Source organism: Melopsittacus undulatus, chromosome 8 (genome assembly GCF_012275295.1).
Source record: "Melopsittacus undulatus isolate bMelUnd1 chromosome 8, bMelUnd1.mat.Z, whole genome shotgun sequence".
Classification (NCBI taxonomy): domain Eukaryota; kingdom Metazoa; phylum Chordata; class Aves; order Psittaciformes; family Psittaculidae; genus Melopsittacus; species Melopsittacus undulatus.
In genome coordinates, this window is record NC_047534.1 from 29,530,158 (window position 1) to 29,554,248 (window position 24,091).

The window sequence follows — 24,091 nt, forward strand, 5'->3', positions numbered from 1 at the left end:
CAAGCGGCCAAGTTGCTGGACCAGGAGGGAGCCTGAAGGAGAGGTACTACCATGAAATGACACAGGGATCACAAGGCAATCTGTCTACAAACGCATCTATTCTTTGTAAAAAGATTTACAACATCAGAAAAGATAGGGAAGGAGTTTCAAAAATATCCTGCTGTCTTTTGTTTCATAGGCAGCAAGGTGCTTCTAAAAGCCTTAGTAGGAAACCAGCCACCTCTTTTTCATTTTCTTTTTTTTTTTTTTCAATCTCAGCATCAAAGATTTACCCAAGATGAGACAGGTGCCTTGGAGAAGGGCAGGAAGATGTACCAGTGTTTCAAGTCAGTCTTAAAAAAGTCCACCAAAACCCAGCCAAATAAGCCCCTCAGTCAACAGTGTTATCTCTAAAGCAACTGTATTTATTTCTATTAAGACAATTTCTTCTGGGCTTTGTAAAAATGCAGTATGCATTTTTGTAAATTATTAACTTGCTAGCCATGAATCCAGTTCAGTAGCAAGGATAAAAATCAATGATCCCAACACACATTTAAAGCTTTGCAAATATCTGTCATTGGTTTACACATTTACAACTTTAACACTCTTTATGGTTTTTGCTGTGTTAATTCTGATCTCATACGCATTTCACAATAGTGTAGTTATATGAACTTTGATGGAGTTAAATCTAGCTTGCATAACCTAAAATAAATCTTATTAAAACAAACCCAGTGAATATTTCCTATTTATAGCAACAGATCTATCTTTTAATCTACAACTGAAACAATCATGCTTGACAAGTGATTATTCTTTGACAAGCCTTATGCTTTCTTTAGCACAAAAATAGATTTAAAAAAAAGAATACTGGGGTAAAGTAAATTTGAAACTTGTCTGCTTCTTAATCATGAGTTATACACCCACACAGTCTGCTCTGTCCTGTTTCCATCTCTGACAAGTATATACAATTGAACTACAATTCAAGAGCTTTTATCAAAGTAAAAGGTTATGTTTATTAACACAAATGAGGAATACATAAGAAAAACAAGCAGTTTAATAATAGTGTAATCAAAATAATCAGTACAGTAAATATATTTAAAAGTTGTACACTAAAGGCTTTCATTCACAGGTGAATAGTAGTTTACATTTCCACAAAAATTACATTCAGTTCACAGTTCCATAAAAATCAAAGCTGTATTCTTTCAGGGTTGATTTCCCCTCCCAGAGGCTTTAGTGACTCTTTCTTTCTTTTCTTCTTGATTTTTATTAATCTTCTTTCACCTTTTTTTTTATTGAATCCTGAAGTTAAAAAGAAGAGAGATTAGATGCTGTATGACTAACACATCCAAAATTATCAGAAATGAGGCAAGTCTTGTGTTGAAAAAAATATTATTAAAAAAAGAGAACATGTCTTACCTAAAGTCTTCATATGCCTGACCAATGCCAAGTTGTCTTATTTATGTTCTTGTCCACTGTATTTCACTCTTTCTCTCTCTAGCTCTGATTTCCATTTTAACTTTTCTAAGACTTTCAACTATTTTATCAGGCCAATACTTGCTGTCAAAATTTGCAAGAATATTTCAGCATGTATAACATTTACCTCTTATGATAGTCTGTGGCAGTATGACTCCCCATACCTTTCTTGCAGATCCTCAAACATGACTTTCTGGAGGTGAAATTATTTTCATTCCCACCACAACCACTGTAGCTAAATCTGTGACATCTTCCAGTTGAGAAGTTGTAGAAAAATCTTAACTCTCTGGCTCTACAAAGTCCTCTGTCCATAGGGGTCATACACAAAGAAGGAATAGGGGGTGGTTCTAGAAACACCAAGAGAAACAAGGTTAGAGACAACACTGCAGTTTACCAGTTTTCTGATATGTTGATATGTATATGAGATTTTAAGCCAACAGAACTTTGAAATTCAGATTAAAATTTACTGGCAAGTTTTGTTCTGCCCTCCTGAAAATCCAGGATATGTTACCTAAGCACCTTTCTTTTTTATGATTACAGAAAACACCACACCAAGTGTTATTCTTTCTTCGAATTTCAAAAGCCAGCAAAAACTTACCTGAAAGCAAAGTTTGTTACTACATATTTAGTGATAAAATTGCCATTTATGTGATAGGAGATACTATTCAAATTCAATTAGAGAAGTTTTAAGTGAAGTATTTGTAGAAAGTGAAATAAACTTGGACAGCTTTAAAGATCTGGTAAATATTTATGGTAACTAATGAGTTCATTACTGCTAGACAATCTGATATCAAGTAGAAGGTAAAACTACCCAGCATTTACAGTGTAAGATTCAATACCTTAATATTAGGTTTGTTATGAATACAGAAAGCTTGACCTAAGTAACAGAAGTTGGTCTATTGGAAAACACTGAGCAATTATCAAGAAATGGCTTGTAACTTGTACAATAACAAAGGATTGTACGTGAAGAGTGAGTGCACAAAGTGATTTGAGATGTTCATGATTTACTGCTGCAGTTACGTTTTTATCATTCCAAGGAGCAGGCTGATGGTTTCTTTCTTCAGTGTCACTGTAAGTGATAGTCTGAGAACTGCAACACTGGAAGGTGAGCCTGAGGTATACAAAGTACCCTAGATATCCAAAGTACCCGGGCACTGAAGCAAGCTCAAGAAGCAAACCCATGCCAGAATTCCCAAACCTGAAGTACCTTCATCGTCTATCACCCTGGAGTGACTCATATACAAAGTCAGAACTGATACAATTGCTGCACAGGATGCAGGAAACTGAAGGGGAGCCATTGTATCATCAGTTATGAGGTACCTCAAGGAGCACCATTGCCCTTCAAGAAGTAGCAGAATTGAGATAGCTGAGATCTGAGTGCATAAATGTGAATATGCAGCTAGTCAGATGGCCTTCTTGAAGCTGCAAAGCTAGGTAGAAGTGGTTCAGAACTAGAAAAAGTAAACGCTTTAGGGAATAATCTGGGTTACAGCAGAACTGAAGACACTCTGTTGTCACAAAAGTGGGAAGCAGGTAAGTTGCTGAAAGCAAAAGTTATGAATTAAGCTGGCCAATTCATGAGGCTGACAAGAAAATATCCAAAAAGAACAGGATACATTTTACATGTTGTTGTGGTTTAAGCTGAACCCAGAATACATGGATTCATACATTACACCTGCTGAAAAGCATTCATCTGTCAAGCATAATAGCAGAACTGACATGGTGAAAAAGTACAAAAAATTGCTGGGAAAGAAATAGCATGGTGATATATAAGACAGCAAAATGAAATTAATAATAATAAGCTGTGTTAGCATCATCATACTATATAAAAAGAATCCAGAAATGCAAAAATCGAGTCATAAGTTGTTTTTTCAAGATAGATTAAATTAGTTTCAGGTTATAAAATGAGCACTATTTCTTGTTATAAACTGTGACATTATTATAAGAGACAGGTTCACCCTGGATCTAGAGTAAGAGCCCACAATATGATATAATTGATATTAAATCTAGTGTTTTATTTATAATGAACAGGGCAGCTAAATTAAGTAATGCAGTGCTTTTGGTACAGCTCTGAGAACTCTTGTACCTAGAATTCATTTAATCTCTCTAGCTGGAGAGTTTTCAAAGTACATGTTCAGAAACATTTAAAAATAAATGCTTACCTAGTTTAACCTGATAATTTTTGAACCTAAAAAGAACAAAGCAGAAAGGCTTGCCAACAAGGAAAGAGCCAAACAACATGCATTTGTTAATTATATAGTGGAATTTAAGTACATCGTAATGTAAATTACTTATCTGGTATGTAGAAGTTTCCAAAAACTCCACAGTCCCTTCATGAAGGATTTCTCACAACTGTAAGCTTTAGGGGTGCCATGGAGCCAACAACGTGGTTAGTAGTAAGGATTACCTATGTACATATAATGCAACAGGCAGAGCAGCATCCAAATGCTATTCAGAATCCTTCATGTACTCTTTCTAAAACTTACGTTGTTCTTTGTCTAGATCACTACTAGATAAATGGCCCAGAAAGCAAATGCTATTCCTGTCCATCTTCAAAATATCTGCATATTCTTTGTAACCACAGAAGCAACCAGCCCATGAAGAAAACCTCTTAACTTTGCCATACAGCAGCCATGTTTTTCAACTATATGTATAGCTGAAATATATATTAAAATAAAAATGAAATTACTTATCATAATTTCCTGTTTGCCAAGGATCATAAAAATATTAATTGATTTTAATATACTGATCACTAAAAGACCTGTTATCTTTAAGTTAGTGTAAACAAAAAATACATACTGTGTCATGCCCAGCCCAACATCTAGATTGTCAGAACAGTCTATCAGCCCCAGCTGTTAATGCTGTGCTTATACATATGTTGTTACAGTGAGTTTAGATATTATGCCTGTTCTTGATTTTCTCTCTCTAATATTTTGTTTTACAACCTCATTTTAGTGAGTGTTGTTGAACTGTTGTATCTCTTGCTTTTTCTAAGAAGGAAAAGAGAAAATGAAAGCAGCAAAATCCCACAACCCACAAAGCTACACAGAGAGGAAGGGTGCACACTGAAAAGGGTAAAAAAAAAAATAAATCAGCAATACATGTCCCACTTTCAGAATTATTTTCCCCAATTTAGTCATCACAGACCTATGAATTATAGATATCAGTTTTATTAAGAGCCTACTTGAGATAGAAATGCTGTTTGTAAGTCTACTTTTTTCTCAATTTAGATTATGTTTTATCAAACTTTTTTCACAGTGCAAGTAGCACTACACATTACATAACTCATAACACCAAATTACGAACCTGAAAATTAGCAGATGTCATTAAATGATTTCTAACTTTTTAATTGTCCTGGGTTCAGCAGTAGCAGTCATTTTTTCCTCCTTCTTAGTAGCTGGTGCAATGCTGTGGTTTTGACTTTCAGCCTGGGAACAATGCTGATAACACCCATATTTTTAGTTGCTGCTCAGTAATGTTTACTCTGACCAAGGACTTTGAGTCTCATGCTCTGCCAGGGAAGAGAGGAAGCCAGAAGGAAGCAAAGACAGAACACCTGACCCACACTAGCCAAAGAGGTATTCCATACCACATCACATCATGCTCATTATATAAACTGGGGGCAGTTACCCGGAAGGGGGAGATCACTGCCGAGGTCAGGCTGGGTATCGGTCGGTGGGCGGTGAGTGGTTGTATTCTCTTCCCTTGTTATTTCCCTTATCATTATTATTATTATTGGTGGTAGCAGTAGTGGGTTTGTGTTATACCTCAGTTACTGGACTGCTCTTATCTCAACTCGTGGGAGTTACATTCTTTCGATTCTCCTTCCCATCCCTCCAGGAGCAGTGTGGGGAGGAAGGGGGGGAGTGAGCGAGAAGCTTTGTGGTACTGAGTTACCAGCTGGGCTTAAACCACAACATTAGTACATGCAACTACATGGCCCATCCTCTGGCCTTTGATACGATTTCTACAGAAACCAACTGGTTATTTACATTTACCCAAGAAGCCTTAAGACTCTGGCTTCACTCATGTGTTCATGCTATTCTGTTTTTTCAAAATACCTGACTGAAACTGGGTTTAAATACCCAATAGCAAGCTCATAAACTCAGATTTGCTATACATATTATTTGCCAAATGTATTCATTATGAATCAGGTCATGAACAAGCTTGGGAAAAAAGAAGTTACAATTCATACAGGCAAAGGACAAGCAAAAGCTTCGAAGCTGAGCTAGTCAAACATTTCCAGGTGTAAAGTTTACTACTGGAAAATGCCAATACAATGAAATACAAAGTGTTCCTCAGAAACATGGCAATTCCATCAAAAACTTTTGAAAGAAATTAGGTCTTGGAACCCACTTTAAGCGGAGCTCGGTAACTGGAACTCCGCAACTAGCTCTGCAGAGGTTTCTCAAGTGAGTTTCAGGATTTACAACAGCAAAATACAGTGTAGATCTTTCTGTTACCTTATCCTTATGTTACTTTTTTATTTTTCTTATTTGAGTTTGCAGATGTTTTGGACTGATTTTGTTTTGGTGAGAGAATAAGACCAAAATTACAATATTTAATATTTCATTTCTGGAAAAAATAGGTAAACCAGTTATATGAAATAATAAAAGTAGACAAAAAGCAGGCTATTGTTTTTACCTATAAGACTTCTGTACCTTACCCTTCACTGCTACCTAAACAATCTCTAAACATGTTTGCTTTAATTCTTACGGTACAGCATTTTTATGAATCCCAGGCACACTCCTCTATGGTGTGAAAAGATGACCTGATCATACTTTCGAATCTCTGAAACATACCTATTCAGATATAGACTCACATTTATCAAAATAATCCCAACTCTGCCTTGCAACATTAATCATTATCTCTCAGGATTATCTGTGGTGGTGTGACAAACAATTATTAATTCATCACAGCACAAAATAAGTTTGAAATGATCTGGATGAGGAACAATGCTCACTGTATTCTCTTTTGCTAGACATGGGTGTGTGACTTTCAAGAAGCTTCAGATTTATTGCCAGATTTTTGATATATGTAGACTTCAGTACCTCATTTCTGGTTGCAGCAGAGAGAAAATAAAAGAATCTTCAGGTAGACAAATTATTACAAAAACAATGAGTCATCTGCACTTGACAGCGCTCTATAGGTATAAATTACAGCAGATTATAGTAAATAGAGCCATGTCAGTTTTAACAGCGAAAGATACAGCCCTGAATTGTCTCTGCATGCCATTCTATATTTGCTGAGTTGACTTTTGATCCTGCGCCCCACTTAGATCTCACAAATCAAATGTAGAGGATAATGCTCGTAATTTCTTACCATAGAACACTTTGTACAATCTAAAAATGAAACCTTTTATTCACAGCTTCACTTTCTCTTAACTTTCCCAGAATAAAAGTTATTTTAGATCTTGCAGCAAAGACAAGGACAAATTCACTCTCTGCAGAAAGTTTATTGCTGAGAGACAGCATTGTACGTTTCATGTTTATATGCAGGAAAAAAAAAAAGATGTTTTGTTTAGCCAAAAGAAGAGTTTAATTGAAGAGTTTAATTTTCTGAAGATCAAGAACATCTAAGTTTAATAATCTCATGTCAGAGTTATACACACCACCAATAATATGTATTTTTTCCTGAAATCAAGATGAAATAGCATTTCAGGTGTGAGGTCAGGTATTCTATAAAACACAACTTCTTGCAAAATTTTTTTAATGATGGTCATGCATATGTATCATGTAGATACATAGCCAGGACATATGCATGCAAAATTGATGTTATAGTGGCAGACCAGTGGCTTTGCCTGTACTTGAGAAAGACATCAGCAACTCCCTCCCAAACAGTCCATCCTGACCTTCTATGTGCTGTCTGCAGAAGAGGCCCAGCACCAGCTTTCTGTCCTGGCTCTTCGACTGTGGGAGGAGAGGCCAAACATTAATGCTCTACTCACTCTGCTGTAGGACAGCTGAGCGCAGCCACCACAGAGGTTGGATTCAAAGGGACTTTCAGGTGGGAAAGCGAGGCAGAAGTGAGATTCTTGTCTCACTGAGGGGAGAGCCACACTGCATGTTTGTGTGAGGTGGCTCTACCTTACAACTGCAATTTACACCTTTGCCTCTATTAATACCAGGAATGGAGGCTATGTGCTACGTGTCTATATGGAGAAACCACCTGTCAGCTTTGGCCCGATACTTTCCTCCCTCTGTAGTGGAATTGCACAAAAGCACAAGATTTTAGCTCATCCCAGCAGCCTGAAAGCTACAGTCTGATAAACAGAATAGCAGGAGTTGTCTGCACATGGCAAGCTAGTGCAAGACAAACAAAGGTTATATAGTAGGGGAGAACCTGTGGTGCCCTAAGACTTTCCACTGAAATGCACTGGTCCTTCCAAGGTCATATACCTTACCTGATCCATCCAGCTACACTGACCTCACTCACCACTGTTCACAGACCCTTTCTTCCACTAACCTTCAAATCTTCTCTTCCTCTTACCCTCATCTCTCCCTCAGAAAATCTGCTGTACCAGAAAATTCAGAGTTGATGAAGCGAACAAGAACCCTTCAATTTCCTCTGAGAAAACAGTGAATCATGCCCTGTTGCTTCTGTAGATTAGTTTTGAGGATTCATATTATGAGTCAAAACCTTCAAGGAACATATATGCTCTTATGTCCCTAGACTTATTACCAGGCCTTCAGTAAGTAAAATATTTTTCAGCAAAGTAAGTTGCCAAAAGCTTTACTGGTTTATATTTAGTCATTTTAATAACAGTGTGTATTGATGCTTTGTACATGGTAAGTGAACAATCCAACTATCACAGAAACTTACCTTAACCCAACAGTTAACATGGATCACAGTGAAATGAAAACACAGAATACAACACACATTCAAGATTTATTAGACACACCATTCTAAGCAAAAAGCACAAGAATGTTATCATACATGCCCACTATCTTACAGATCATATAAAACACAAAAACCTCAATAAGTCTGTAAATCAACTCTCAATCCCCAAAAGTACAAATAAGTGTAAATGCAAAAAAAAAAAAAAAAAAAAAAACCAGAAATACTTGGGAAGAATGCTCAGGCTTTTTCCAACTGTTTGTTGTTTCCTCTTGCATAACTGTGGATCAAAAATGACATGCCTCAAATTCAATCACCTTTTACAATATGAGAAAATACCATCAATGTATAGTGGACAGCATCCAGATGCAGACACTGTTAAAACCTAACACTCTACAGTAAAGGTCCCATCTGCATTATAATATATAATGCAAAAATACCTCGAATCATACTCACTTAGATTATGTTAGTGAAAATGAAGCCATATTATGATAAATATACAATGCCATATCCCAAAGTCCAAATATGGTCCCTTTTTTTTAATATAAAGGAGCTTCAAATCAGCTGCCAGTTAGATCCTCACAAAAATACTAATTTTTACTAAAAGAACTCTGCATCACTGCTTTTGCTCTTTTTGTATCTATCAGATACAGATCTTCAGGAAACACACACTTTCAGAAGAGCACGAGATTTGGTCAGTCTTCCACTTTCTGATATCTAAGATCTTCTAAGTAGCACTGTATCTTTGGTTTTCTCTGCTTATGAAAACATTTGACATGGATCAAAGCCCATTCTTTAGTCTCAGGTATGTTGGAAAATGGGTGCAAATGGAAAAGCAACCCAGAGTGCACATAAAAGACAAACAACTAACAACTGCAAAAACGAATTCTTACCAAAGAAAATGGGAAACTGGTTACGCTTCTCTTTTGGGGAGCTACTGTTCAGAGAGTTTGACTTCTCATTTGGTGCAGTTGGCAACAAATTTACTAAAAGGAAGAAAAAGAGGTGTGTGTGAAACTTTAAGTGATCTTTAAGTAGATCTGGTTATCTAGACACACCGAAGCTCTGAAAATAACTTTCGATTGGTACCCATTTGCCTTGCTCCATGCTGGTATTAATACCACTAAAAGACAGCAGGCATTTCTTTAAGTCTCAGAAGTGTAGGAAACTCATGTGCTGAAGTATCTTTGGGATGGATTCCTTTTTCTTCTTTAATTTAATAAATCTTTCTTTAATTTTACCATTTAACTTTTTTAATTTTACCAGTGATTTGTTTTAAATCAAACATGGTTGGTAAGGTTGTTTTTATAGAACTAGCAGACATTCTAACCTTTGCAATTATAAGCCTTTTTCAAAATATATATTACTGACAAGAAAAATAGTTATGAAGTTATTTTTAATGTTTCTGTCTTCACTGTGCTTACAGATTTCAAATAACATATATATCTTCAAATAAATGGGAAAATGAGTGGACAAGGAACATCTGCAACAAAGACGGATAACTATAAACAGCAAAAGCAAATTCTTACCAAAAATCCCAGGGAACTGGTTGGGTTCTTCTACCAGGGAACTGCTGTTCATAGTGTTAGGGTGCTCTTCAGTTGGAACAGTTGGCAATAAATTTGCTAAAAGAAAAAAAAAAAGAAAATAATAAGGAAAAAACCCAAACCCAAATTGGTACCAATGACTCAGTATCACTAAGGTAAAAACTTTGTTCTATTTAAACTATGACAATGGCCTGTAATCCTTTCTTTCTTCTTGAGTATTTATACAAATTTATGTGGAGGCGTCATGTCAGACTGCAATTCATAGGAACTAGAAGGACAAGAAAACGGATGAAGATCTATGATCTGCCTGAATGGCTGTTCTGTAGCCTAAGTTGAACATCCAAATCTTACAAAAGTGAGGGAGAGGTTTCTCATGATACTTTGGTGGGAAGCTAGCAACGGACAGTAATGAATCCCTATACTGGCACATCTTTTCACTACAAGACTTAGTCTGGAAAGAGTATATGCAGATGTATGGGTTAAAAAATAAATTAGCACTTTATATTATAAAGCCAAGCAGCTGGAAAATTTTAAATTAAGTAAAAAAGCAGGAGTCCTGTCATATTAATTACAGTTAATAGTACCTACCAGTTGGTTTATTTTATATTTTTATTTAAAATGTATCTATAATTAATGTTAATTCCAAATATAAATTATGGCCACTTTAGGGTACCCTATTGTTGCTTTTTTTAACATGCAAGATACAATATTTTATAACATTGTATAAGATGCAATATTGTTTATACAAGAATAAAACTAATGAGGACAGCAACTTACAGTTGCCTTGGCAGGTAGTCTGGCATTCTTCCAAATTCTTAAAGTTGTTCTGGTTTCCTAGGCACCCACCATACTTGAATACTTCACATAACTTTGTCTCTTTGTTATAGAAGTACCTGGAAAAATAGCCTCGGCAAATTCCAGGGTCTTTCTCTTGAAAGCAGAAGTTGGGCTTTTCTACAAATAATGGTAAATGATGAACAGGGTGGGGGAAGAAAAAATCCACATGCATTCCAAGACAACAGTAGAACTGGAGGAAATTTACAAAATAAACCTGTAACTCTGGACTAAAGAAAAAATGTAAAACAACTGCTGCTTTATTCTACTGCTTTTGTTCTATATATAACACTACAGTATCATGCTGGAGCATTAGAGGGATATTTTTATTGCTTTTTATTCTCTTTTCAAGTAGCTGGTAAATTATATCTTGCAAATTAAGGACTAATGATTCCTTTAAGTGTCCTCCTACATTAAAGCTCTAAAATGAAAATTAGTTTTTACTTTGAAATGAAATGAGATGTAAATCTCAGCTGGATCATCTGAATATATGCACACATTCTTGTCATTTATATACTCATTTTAGTCAATGTTTGTGTGAATTATACAGAAATAAGTGTTAACATAGAAGAAAAAATTTCTAAAGAAAGAGCAAAAAAATCTAACTTTTTGTCTGGTACAATCTACTGATATTAGTGGATACATGAAACTGGGAGAAGAGCAGCTATTCTTACTATCATTTTCTAGTCCGAGTTCCTCGTTTGCAGTCACACTAACTACAGTGTCAGCCAATGACTTCTGTTAGAGGAGAAAACCACATAACCATATAATAATCCCCAAATGTCAATTTCTCAACATATTCAATTTTTTATCAAAATTGTATTCTTAAAAGAAATTAATGAAAACAGTAATTATTTACAGATGTATCCTCTAATTCTCATTAGGAGATACTTTGAAATATGATTTTTGATTGAGCTGACTTGCAGAGAGGAGTGTACTTAGCCAGCATATAGGACAATTGTATCAGACATGACATGTAAAGGCCTTACCTGTGAAACTTGAAAGAATATTGAGAAAAAAACAGTGTGCAGAGTGCTGTTATTTTAATAAAAATTACTACAGCATAATTACATTGAAGTTCACAAAATTTTGAAGCAGATTATGGAGTTGCAAGGAAATTAATCTTATCACATCTGGTTTATCAAGTATCTATTAAAAACATGCTAGAATAAGAATGATATTAAATTCAGCTGATGAACATCATATGTTTATATAAAACATTATAATAACTCATAATGTTTTTCCAAGAAATAATTGTCAGTATCTTGTATTACAATTGTTATAAATCTTCACGAACAGTCAATGTAAATTTAATAGATTTCATGTAAGATTAAGCCATTAAAACATTGTATAAAGTAACTAAATCAACTATTTTAAGCATTCATGAATAGCTTAATTTTGATTTTTCACTAGAATTTCATTCTCTGCCAGTGAGTATATGTATTCTACAGTTCAGGTATTTCATGTTTCTTACTGTTCAAATGCAGCACCTATTGTGCTGCATAAAATGTGCTTATGCACATAAGATGTGCTTTCAGCTGAGAATGAAAATAAGATAGCTATGCTGACAGGTAGCAGGCAAAAATCTACCAGAGTGATAACTATTCCGTATACCATTCATTAGGAGCTCATAGACAATAGGAGCTACAGAAACAATTCATTCATCAAACATTGCATGAAATTGTGAAATAACAGAAAAATATTATTAGATAGATAATAATAAGATTATGTAGACTACAGGATTATGACAGATTCTTAAAAGCAGCTATTCTTCATTTAGAAAATCCTAATATCAAAATGGTTCTTGCAGAAAAAGGAAATTAAGTCCAAATAAGATGAGCTCACAGCTAACTTTTATAGCCACTTTTGGAGAAAGAGGCCATGAAGGCCATTAATTCTAACTACACAAACTAATATTATCCCTTTAAATGCCATATCTTTCTCCAGAGATTCAATGTTCAAGACTACATTACTCTAAACAATACTAAACATGTAATGATGTTGATGATAGCCACAAGCAGAATTCAACAGGATATATTCTGTTTTGTCTTTAAAAACAGGGAACTAGGGTCAGACCTTAAAGTAAGTAGTGCCAAATGTCTGCAGTATATGTAGAAAATCAACTGTACTAACTTCCATAGCATGGAATTACTTTTTTTTTTAACACATTAAGAATGAGAAAGGCAGTGGAAAACAGGAAAAGAAAATAATCATCTGTCATGGTTTAAGCCCAGCTGGTAACTGAACCACGCAACTGCTGGCTCACTCCTTTCCCCTTTTCTCCCCTCCCTGCTCCTGGTATGAAAGTATTACAAAGACCATCCTGCAAAGATAAAATAGTTTATCTATTTCAAAACATATGTGCAAATATTAGTATTTCTGTGAGGAGTTAAATGCACAGCAATTCAAGGAGGGATGAAGAAGTGTAAGCAGAGAAAGATGAGCTGCCTTGTGAAGAAATGTATTCATGTCTATATTTCTGAAACTCTGGCTACCAGCATTGGGCCCAATCCAGGTACATCTCTAAAGTGGGAAGGGTGGAATGAGTCTTCACAAGCTCTATAAAGTGTCAAATTTAAGGTAGCCTATGTTCCTAACAAGGATATTGAACAGACCAACACTGTTTCAGACAAATGATTCTCAGTACTTAAGCATTTGCTATTTAGGAACTCTGGGTATCTGGCATTGAAATTTCTTTAAACAGTCTGCCTCTTCAGAAATTAGAAACTTGCCCCATGACTTAATGTGTAATTAGGGGATCTGTCCTAACCTCTGTTAGCTCCTACCCAGGCAATGCTTGAAAAGTTCTCTTTCACAGTGATTTTTTCCTATTTTTCCAACAATGGAGGAAGCATTTAGATTAGTCTCAAAACACACAATAAGAGTTCTACATCACAGCCAATTCTGCAATCTCTGGAGAGTCCTTTTGTCTTTGCTGAAAAAAAATGTGTCATGATGTGTACATTTTGGGGAGAAGAGATTGCAGCTACCATCTTCAGTGACCACAACTGTCCTCAAAGTCTTTGATGAAAACAAATGGAGACTAGGAGTAAGAACTCACTTTAGTCTGACATGGCAGTTTTGGATTGCTTTTGATAACTTACATAAGGAATTTATCAAAAGAAGCTAAATCTCTTATAGTTGTATATGAGCCTTAGATTACAATGTAAACATAATTACCTTTCTTAATTTTTGTCAACATCATCTTCTGAAGTAATTCTGCAATATAAATGAAAAAAAAGGAGAAGAAAAAAGTATTAAAGTATTTAGCGAAATCAGTCCTGATAATTCTCACATATGTTACCAGGGTGCTTAACAGTAATGATGAGCACTGAGGAGGAAGAATATATAATCTCTTCCCTTCTTTTTTCTCCTTATTAGAGAAGTAACACAAAAGCTCGTTCTGGAGGACTGAAGTATCTTTTCCTTTCTATAGAACACCTACTATACTGGAAACTTGAGGATATGGAAAGTGCTGGAATCAAATTATGGCAATATTGAATTGTACAGGGAAATTCCTCTTCACTTTACTGGAACCAGAATAATGTATTATGCAATCTTACTCCTCTGGAGTATTTTAGCAGACTAACTTAACCAAAGTGCTGTAACTGCTAACACTGCTAACTGGAGTTGATGTAGTTAGCAATAAGGACCTTTTGCATGCTAATTCCTTTTGCTATACTATATAGTGTCTGGATAAAGTTTTCATAGCGCTGTTTGTCATATTAAAGCCCATTTGGCTAAGTATCTCTGTCTATCTTGTTTGCACTGTTCTTTCAGTGGATGATGAGTAGTAATGAAGTTGCTGCTGCCATTTTTAATGGAGGAGCCTGGGTTTTATTGTACTTGCTTAGGAAGCCAGATATCTGAATTCAACCCCATATCTTTACAGTGATTGAAAACAAACCTTCCTGCACTTCTAGGAGACTTTATTGCTTCATAGTGCACCCAAGCTCTTCTTAACAGCATTATAAAATCCTAGTTTCTAGAAAACTTCCCCTTGCCCATTGACCTCTTGCATAAGAACAAAGGGATAGAGTGGTACAGCTAGTGCCTTGCTTAAAGTTGTCTGCTGGAAAGCAAATGCAATCAAACTAATGAAGCAATACATTTGCTTTACTCCGGCCATCTTACATAGCTGCCACGGGCCCCTTAAAAAGATACTAACTCCCTATAGTATACGCCAAGAGTAGCAAGCAGTTCCGTAGCAGAAACACATTACAAGTACTTTCTACTGCTGAAGGCTCTTTATGCTTCAGTGGATGCACATCTTCCACAGACCTGCTCATAAGGCATCAGTGTTAATCCACAGTCTAGTCTATGCCCTTGTGTGGCATAATTCTACCACAGTTTTTTAATTTTTCTTCTGGAAACATGACTGCGTTATATTTTCAAAGCAAATCTTATCACGTAGAAATTCTGTTATGATCCATTTTCCTGCCACCTTTTGCACAACACAGCTGGCATCCTTAAATGAATATTATTTAAAAACATGTGATGCACTTTAGAGTGTTATATAATTTGGTTTGAATGTATTTCCAGTGCTTTCTATTAGTAGGAGTGCCTTCAGCATTTAAACCTACCATCTAAACCATGGACACTCACAACAGGGCATTTCATTAATTTCACTCACCTGTTCCCTTCAGGCCAAAATCAGCAATCACACTTTGGCATATGATTGCTACTCTTCTGGGATAGAACAGGACAAATTTATTGTGGGTTTATACAAGCCTAGAATATTTTAATCTTAGTACCATGTCAACAGTGCCTTTTGCTTCTGGTTTGAGTCAAAAAGCCAAATCCACAGGTAAGTTAATGTCTTTTCTCATAAATAAACTGCATTTCTGAGTAAATCTGCTGTGTAAATAATAGACATTAGATTTGCTGTGATGTCCAGAAGCTTTTATCAGTAGGTTTTTTCCCTTGTTAGACACTTAAGTAGCCTAAGATATATCCTCACTGCCTTGAAAGTGAAGACCTTTGTGCTAGTGATATTTGTTTCTACTCATATCCAGTAAACAATGCAGCACATAGACAAACTCCTCTTAAAAGTAATTTTTTCTTCCCTGAAGTAGTGAATATTGGGCCCATGAAGCAGAAAATGCAGCTGACTTCTAGGAGACCTGAGTCAGAACTAGAAATCTGAACTCTGTCTTAAGAGATCCTTGGAGCAGCTAAACTGTAGTTTGGCTCTCTGAACTCTCTTGTTCTGACTTCAGTCAGTTTTAGGAATTACTTAATTCTGGCAAGTCTTTAAAAAGCTGTTCTGATTTTAGAAGCCTGGCAATTCACTCATGTTGGCTCATCTATTCATCTATCTGTGCTTAGTACTGGAAAATCAGTAACTTTGACTATTCACATTGTTTCTTCTCATTTTGTATATATATCACACAACTTCCTTTTAGCTTTTTTTTTAGCAATCTTGGCCTTCACATTCTTTGCAGTGATAACTGCCTAAGTGTCTTAGATTTTTCTTTATTTTTAAGCATTTTCCTACCTACTTTCCTACACTAGAAACATTAAGTAAGATGAATACGCTACAAAGCTGCAGAAACAGAGCCAGATTTAACAAAAAATATACTGAATTATATGTTTTTTTACTCAACTGTGTTGGCAAAAGTGGGTTAACTTATTGATTTACTTTGTTCTATGGCTGATGGTTGATAGCATACTCTGTGTGTCACCACATTTTCTCTGCTGTTACTCATTCAGAGAATACAGAAACTATGAGCCTTTATTTCTCCAGTTCCTTCTAATAGATTCAATACTTGCATAGTCTTGGATGTATGTACTATTATGCATACACAAAACACTGTACTTGGGCTGGGTACCAAGATGTAGACACTAAGACAGTTCTCATTTTAAGTAACTGTTTTATACTATGGGGTTATGCCAGTTACATGCCAGTACAGGATTTGGTCCAGAAGATCTGTTCCAGATACTGTCCCAACATATATGTCAGAATCAAAATAACATTATTAGTCAAAATAGCAACATTAGATTGAAGAAACAATTTTATAGATCTTCACTCATGGGACATGATCAGGATATTTGGATACTTTACATTCCAAATTCTGTTATCTATCAACTCTGCCTTTTTCAGTTTAGCCCTCTGTCTTGTAATTTAAGCTGGAATTTAGGACAAACACTCCAAATTACCAGGAAGTACCATGTTTTGGATAAGATGGTGGCAGCTGCAGTCCTGCAAACAACCCTGCTCCAGGAGTGGCAAAACTGCTGTAAAGTAACCAACAGCCAGTGTGGTGACAGAAAAATATGTGCTATCTTCACATCCAAGACCCCAGGTCCTTCTGATCCTGTATGCTAATCAAGAAAAACAATTTTCCATTTTTTATCTTGAAAGACTGTATTCACTAAACTTTATGGAGGCATAACTAGAAATAGATTAATCACAATTTTCTAAACAAAACACTGTAGAAGTGAAGAAAATGCCTTTTAAGGAGGGTTGTTCTCAGAATGATGTTGCAAACGTTTATTTTTTTAAACTTATATTTATGTATTAACTGTGGAGTTCAGCAGCAAATTTTATTTCTGTGCTGAAAATTTAATATGGAAAGAAACTTTAAAGCTGGCTGTCCACAGAGAAAAAAAAACCCCAAACTAGTTAAATCCATGATACATATTATGACTTATGGAAGCCGTATGACAGAGGAAGAATTTTAAATTTAGAAATGCCATTTTTCAAGAAAACAGACAATTACTATGCAAAATATTAATGACAAAAATGGAATATTTTTAACCCCTTAAAATTAATCTGTATTGAATGCTCATGAAAATATTCAATTCTGATAGAGATACATATTATGGATAACCATACAGAATAAGTAATAATATTTAATATTCAAAAATTTGCCCAAGTTGAATTAAGTAGAGGAGGGACATCCATTTCTTTAGCCATAAACCTTTATGGGGTGATGATTAATGTAAGTCTATAACACACAGTTTTTGGTGGGTAGCAACCTTCAGCCCAAATTGGAAGCAACATGAACTCCTGCCTTCTAAGCTTCAAGTACAATATCCCTACCTTCTCTAATAACAAGCACTAAAAATGACATATTGTGGTTGAAGGAAAATACCCAAATATAGAGTACTGGCCTTGAGGTAAGAAATCTTAAATCTGTTACTGATTATAAGCTTTGTGTGTGGTTGCATTTAGGGCAAGGATTCAAGTAAGATCCTTTATGTCTTTTTTTTTTTAATTTGAAATGCTAGGTTATGTTAATTAGTAGCTAAGGAATTATGATTTCCCTATTATTTTTCATCAGTGGGATGTAATTTCAAGGCATACCTTATTTTAGTATCATTAGCACTATGTTTACACATATGACTATATGTGACTTCTGTAAACAGGGTGAGACTGTGACAGATTCTTACCAGTCTTTCCTGGAGCACACCTGGTCTCTGAGGCTTATTAGTGAATCTTGCCAAAAGCCATTAAAACGTGAGTTTCAAATTAATCCCTAGAGTAAAATGCATTGAAAAACTGCCATTCACTGCCAATCACATGAGATTGCCAGCAATTTGATGTTTTTCACTTGGACAAGTTGTCAGTGAAATTTTGTAGTGTTTTCCTATCTTGGTGCAGTTCTATAAGCATTGAATTTTTTGAAAGCAAAACATGATTTATTAGAAAAATAACTGGAACCTACTTAATTTTAGAATTTAAGATTCATATTTGTGGATTTTGGTTTTGGTTTCTTGAACGGATTGTTCGTAGTGCCAGCTACAGTAACAGAAATGCGTGGTGGTGCCAGAAGATCAGAAAATAGGTGTGAATGATGTAATGGAATAATGCCTTGACTTAGTGAGTAAATAAAATCCAGTCTCCTCACTGGAAAGATCAAAGAGATCAAGACCAGCGTTACCTCTTAGGAAGGATGGGTTTTCCTCTGTTAGCTGTTCTTCCACTATTTTCTAATCAGTGAAACTTTGTGCTCATATAAAACACTTGAGGTTAAATTTTGCTATTATTTATACATACAGTGCCACTGAGGTCTTGTTCCATGCATCCACACTATTCTGTCTCACTTTGTACAGGTGAGAAAGCACCCCTGCTTTACTCTGTAAACACCACTGGAAAATGGTGTAATTAGAGATGTCTAATAAATGTATATAGTCACTTCGTTCCCTTGCTCTGGCTGGATTTGATACAGAGGGAGAAAAGTCTGAGTCAGAGAACTGAATTACGGACTTGAGATATTCACAAAGCCTATGCTGGATAATGACATGTGTTGCTGTTGTATTGCTTTGTATTCATATCTCCAAGGAAACATCAGCTACCTGTATTTGTAGCTGAGAAACAGTATTGTCGTGGTTTAAACCAAGTCCCCCAACTCCCGGAGAGTTAGGAAGGAGAATCCAAAGAATGTAGCCCCCACGGATTGAGATAAGAACGGTTTAATAGCTAAGGCATAACACAAAACCCCTACTGCCATTTAGTACTACAAATAATAATGATACAGCAAACAGCAAGTGAAAAGAATACAACACCCCACCAGCCACCGACCCATAACTCACTCCACCCTGCCCGGCCGAGCACCATGTGCTCCCTCCTCCATTTTTCTCCCGAGACCTACCCCTCCAGCCTTCTCTTTCCCAGTATGCATCCTGGGCATCACGTGCTATGGTATGGAATACCTCTTTGGCTAGCCTGGGTCAGGTGTCCTGTCTCTCCTTCCTCCCAGACTCCCCCTGGCTGGAAAAAACCTTGAACAAAAACACCCTCAAAACATGCTCAAACCATGACATTATCCACCCCTTATTCCATACCATTCACGTCATGCCCAGATCCCACATTTTCAATACACCATCACTCTTAAGTCCACCCCTCGATCATGAGACATCTCTAAGTTGCATCTCTGGACTGATAGCCTGAAGTATCTGGGCCCACCAAAATCATTCACCGTCCCCTTCAGCAGTTCTACAGCTTGCTGCTGGGGACTCCATACAGCTGCCTTCCACCTCCAATGCTTCCAAAGCACTGGAGGGGTCCAGTGGATCAGATACCTGGCTATACTGTCCCACATGCCCTGCCACTCATGACTGTCCAGACTTGGGGACAGTCTCCTGGTGCTCCTATATCCTTGTCTAACCCTAGACAAGACCCAAACCTGACTCTGCTTAACTTTTGGGATCAGACAAAATGGCCGTGGGTAGAACACACTCTGTGTGTGTGCCACCATGCCGATCACCATTACAATCAGCAGGCAGGTCCCAAGGGCACCCAAAAGCCATTCAAAACCATCAGAACTCTCAGATGCTGCTGCTGCACTTGTCACTGGGGCTGATGTAGCTGCCGTGCTTGCCAGTTCTCCCACTATCAGCTTCTCTTCTCCCGAGTCTGGATCCTCCTCCTCTGCCTTGCTGGGAAGTGCCACGTGGTCTCCTGCATCCTGCTGGGGCTCAGCGGGTGACTCCCGGGGAATATTCTCGGCCGCTGCGGGGTTCGGAACGGCGGCAGGACTCGGTTCCTCCTCTGCCTTGCTGGGAAGTGCTGCGTAGTCTCCTGCATCCTGCTGGGAGTCGGCGGGCGACTTCCGGGGGACACTCTCGGCCGTCGGAGGGTCGGGAACGGCCGCAGGACTCACCCTCCCGGCTGCCTGATCCCCCTGCTCAGCTACCGCCCTGCTCCGCTCCTCCCCCGCCTGCTCCCGCTGCTCTGCCACAGCCGTTTGGCTCCCCGTGCCGCTCTCCCTGGCAGCCTCAGCTGCCGGCAGCTCCCGGGGCCGCTCCTTCCTGGCTTCACGCAGCTCCACACAGACGACGACGAGGATAAGGACAAGGACGGCGAAGAGCAGCGGGACGGCCTGGTACAAGTTCAAGTCCACGGCCACGTCCATCCCCCCCTGCTGCCGGAGCCCCACCGTATTACAAGCCTCCGACACAAACACAAACACATCCAATCCATACACCAAGTACCCGGCAAAATCCCGAAACAGCGAGATCCAGAGAAAAACCTCTAAGAGCCAATAAATCAGCATTGTGACAAGAGACCATAAATCCGCTCAGATCTGTTCTTATCTCAAACCCTCGGGCCCCACGTTGGGCGCCAAAAATGTCGTGGTTTAAACCAAGTCCCCCAACTCCCGGAGAGTTAGGAAGGAGAATCCAAAGAATGTAGCCCCCACGGATTGAGATAAGAACGGTTTAATAGCTAAGGCATAACACAAAACCCCTACTGCCATTTACTACTACAAATAATAATGATACAGCAAACAGCAAGTGAAGAGAATACAACACCCCACCAGCCACCGACCCATAACTCACTCCACCCTGCCCGGCCGAGCACCATGTGCTCCCTCCTCCATTTTTCTCCCGAGCTCTACCCCTCCAGCCTTCTCTTTCCCAGTATGCATCCTGGGCATCACGTGCTATGGTATGGAATACCTCTTTGGCTAGCCTGGGTCAGGTGTCCTGTCTCTCCTTCCTCCCAGACTCCCCCTGGCTGGAAAAAACCTTGAACAAAAACACCCTCAAAACATGCTCAAACCATGACAAGTATACGGAAAAAGAACCTGTGAAAACTTAATAGTAACCTTTCATTTTAAACATCTGTAACTATTTGAAAAATTTGTGGAAGTATAAATAGGTATTAAGACTGTATAATATATTATCAAGGCTATATATTTCACGCAGACAGAAGAGATGCCTTGTGAAATGTCGTTGTGGTCTATGGCTCAATGTTCAGCTGGAGACCAGGAACGAGTGGTGTCCCTCAGGGATCGGTGTTGGGACCAGTCTTGTTTAACATCTTTGTCGGTGACATGGATAGTGAGATTGAGTGCGCCCTCAGCAAGTTTGCCAATGACACCAAGCTGTGTGGTTTGGCTGATACGCTGGAGGGAAGGAATGCCATCCAGAGGGACCTTGACATGCTTGTGAGGTGGGCTGATACCAGCCTTATGAAGTTTAACCATGCCAAGTGTAAGGTCCTACACCTGGGTTGGAGCAATCCCAGGCACAGCTACAGGTTGGGCGAAAATAAAATCCAGGGCAGCCCTGCAGAGAAGGACTTGGGGGTGGTGGTCAATGAGAAAATGAACATGAGCCAGCAGTGTGCACTCACAGCCCAGAAAGCCAACCGTATCCTGGGCTGCATCAAAAGGAGCGTGACCAGCAGGTTGAAGGAGGTGATCCTGCCCATCTACTCTGCTGTTGTGAGACCTCACTTGGAGTATTGTGTGCAGTTCTGGTGTTCTCAGCATAAAAACGACATGGAACTGTTGGAATAAGTCCAGAGGAGGGCCATGAGGATGATCAGGAGACTGGAGTACCTCCCATATGAAGACAGGCTGAGAAAGTTGTGTCTGTTCAGCCTGGAGAAGGCTGTGTGGAGACCTTATAGCAGCCTTCCAGTACCTGAAGGGGGCCTATGAGGATGCTGGTGAGGGACTATTCATTAGGGACTGTAGTGATAGGACAAGGAGTAACGGGTTGAAACTTGAAGAGGGGAGGTTTAGACTGGATCTAAGGAAGAAATCCTTTACTGTGAGGGTGGTGAGGTACTGTACTGGGTTGCCCAGGGAGGTTGTGAATGCTCCATCCCTGGCAGTGTTCAAGGCCAGGTTGGACAGACCCTTGAGTGGCATGATTTAGTGTGAGGTGTCCCTGCCCATGGCAGGGGGTTGGAACTAGATGATCTTAAGGTCCTTTCCAACCCTAACTATTCTATGATTCTATGATTATATCTACTGTTCAAGTAAATGCTAGACACCCTGAGCCTTACTACCTGCTCTGACTGAAATATAACCTGTGGGCTTCACTATTTTTTCTGTTGCCTTACCACCCTTCTTTTTCTATCAGTAAGGGAAAACAATAAATTGTTTATTTACAACACCTGGCTTATTGGTATAATCTGTTAAAGTCTGCAGATTCTGAGGACTGGAAGCATGATGACCAACATTATCAAAATACTACTTAGGGTAATCATAAAACAGTTTAAGAACCCTAAAGGCCATCTAGTTCCAATCCCCTGCCACAGGCTGGGGCACCTTTGACTAGACCAGGTCGCTCCAAACCCTGTCCAACCTGGCTTTCAACACTGCCAGGGACAGGGGAGCCACAGCTTCTCTGGGTGACCTGTGCCTCACCACCGCTATAAGGAAGAATTTATTCCTGATATCTAATCTAAATATCCCTACTGTCAATTTAAAGTCATTCCCCCTTGTCCTATCCTTATGTGCCCTTGTAATGTGCACATTAGTCCCAGTCATTATTTTCACACTGGGATGGGAGACAGATACTCTGATGTCTAGAAACAACCTAGTGACACAATTGATAGCAATTTTTATTCAGGAAACACAAATGTGTTATGAAACAAACCATGTAACACATTTAAGACCTGATCTAAACACTACATAGATGTGAATTCTGCAAGGGACAGAGGTGGGTAGCAGAGACATGTACATTTAATACAGACAAAGCATGATGCTATGAATCATCTTGTCTTACATATATATATAGTCTGTTTGGATCAGAAACCCCCAAAAGCAACTTCTGAAAACAATTTTCTAATTTGAAATTTCTGGAAGCATTTTTTTGTAGCATATATCATCTTGCTGTGCTTGCAAGTGACTTCTGCTAATCCTAGAAGGTATAAATTTATATCCTGGATACCAACTCAGTGCCTACAGCACCAGCAGTTTTTCAGTTTTCTGGAAAAGCCCAGGGCTAGCACAAGTTATAAAAAACAGAGCAAACAAATAAACACCTACCAAGATCTGCATAGCAATAATGTGTTATCAGGGCACATTTCTAATAGGCAAGAGAGAGTAACAATTTTAATTTGATTGTGTTGGACATCCACAGAACAACCTGTAAACTGCACTGCAGAATTGCCCAGCATCACTGTCTTGATCTCAGTAACACCTAATGATGTATTCTGCTGCTTGGCAATGGATATGTGACTGAAAGTAGCTTCTAGTGAGAATGAACCATAGAATGGTTTGGGTTGGAAAGTACATTAAGATCATCTAGTTTCAACCCCCTGCCATGGGCAGGGACACCTCACCCTAGAGAGTGTCACCCAAGGCTCCATCCAACTTGGCTTTGAATACTGCCAGGGACAGAGCATTTACCACTTCTTTGGGCAACCTGTTCCAGTGCCTCACCACCCTCACAATAAAGAACTTCTTCCTTCTATCTAAGCTGAACTTCCCCTGTTTAAGTTTAAACCCATTACCCTTTGTCCTGTCACTACAGTCCTGATGAAGAGATCATAGTGTAAACACATTAATTAATTAATTTAAAATAATTGGAAGCAATTTAAAGCTAACTAAGGAGGAAAGGGGCATAAAGGAAGGGGGATGGTATCTTTCAGGGCTGTGGGGGGAAAATCAAACACCAGTCTTAGCTATGGCAGACACAGCCCTTCAGGTGGCAACACAGTGTCATAGTTTAAGCAC

At 38.2% G+C, this 24,091-nt stretch overlaps 1 protein-coding gene across 4 annotated transcripts in view; it reads right to left on the reverse strand.

The window, feature by feature from the left end:
- Positions 1-247: 247 nt before the first annotated feature.
- The window catches only part of TFPI (tissue factor pathway inhibitor), a 44,128-nt gene continuing 20,284 nt past the window's right edge, over positions 248-24,091 (reverse strand). For 2 of the 4 annotated variants that reach the window (XM_034065813.1, XM_005145593.4), the window contains 6 exons: positions 13,848-13,886; positions 10,611-10,787; positions 9,816-9,911; positions 9,180-9,272; positions 1,614-1,796; positions 248-1,275 (listed from right to left, as the gene is read on the reverse strand). In XM_034065813.1, the coding sequence (XP_033921704.1) occupies positions 1,163-1,275; positions 1,614-1,796; positions 9,180-9,272; positions 9,816-9,911; positions 10,611-10,787; positions 13,848-13,886 (701 nt within the window). In that variant the 3' untranslated portion in view covers positions 248-1,162. Of the gene's footprint in view, positions 1,276-1,576; positions 1,797-9,179; positions 9,273-9,815; positions 9,912-10,610; positions 10,788-13,847; positions 13,887-24,091 lie in introns of all 4 variants that reach the window. The other 2 variants (XM_034065811.1, XM_034065812.1) reach the window with 2 other exon arrangements.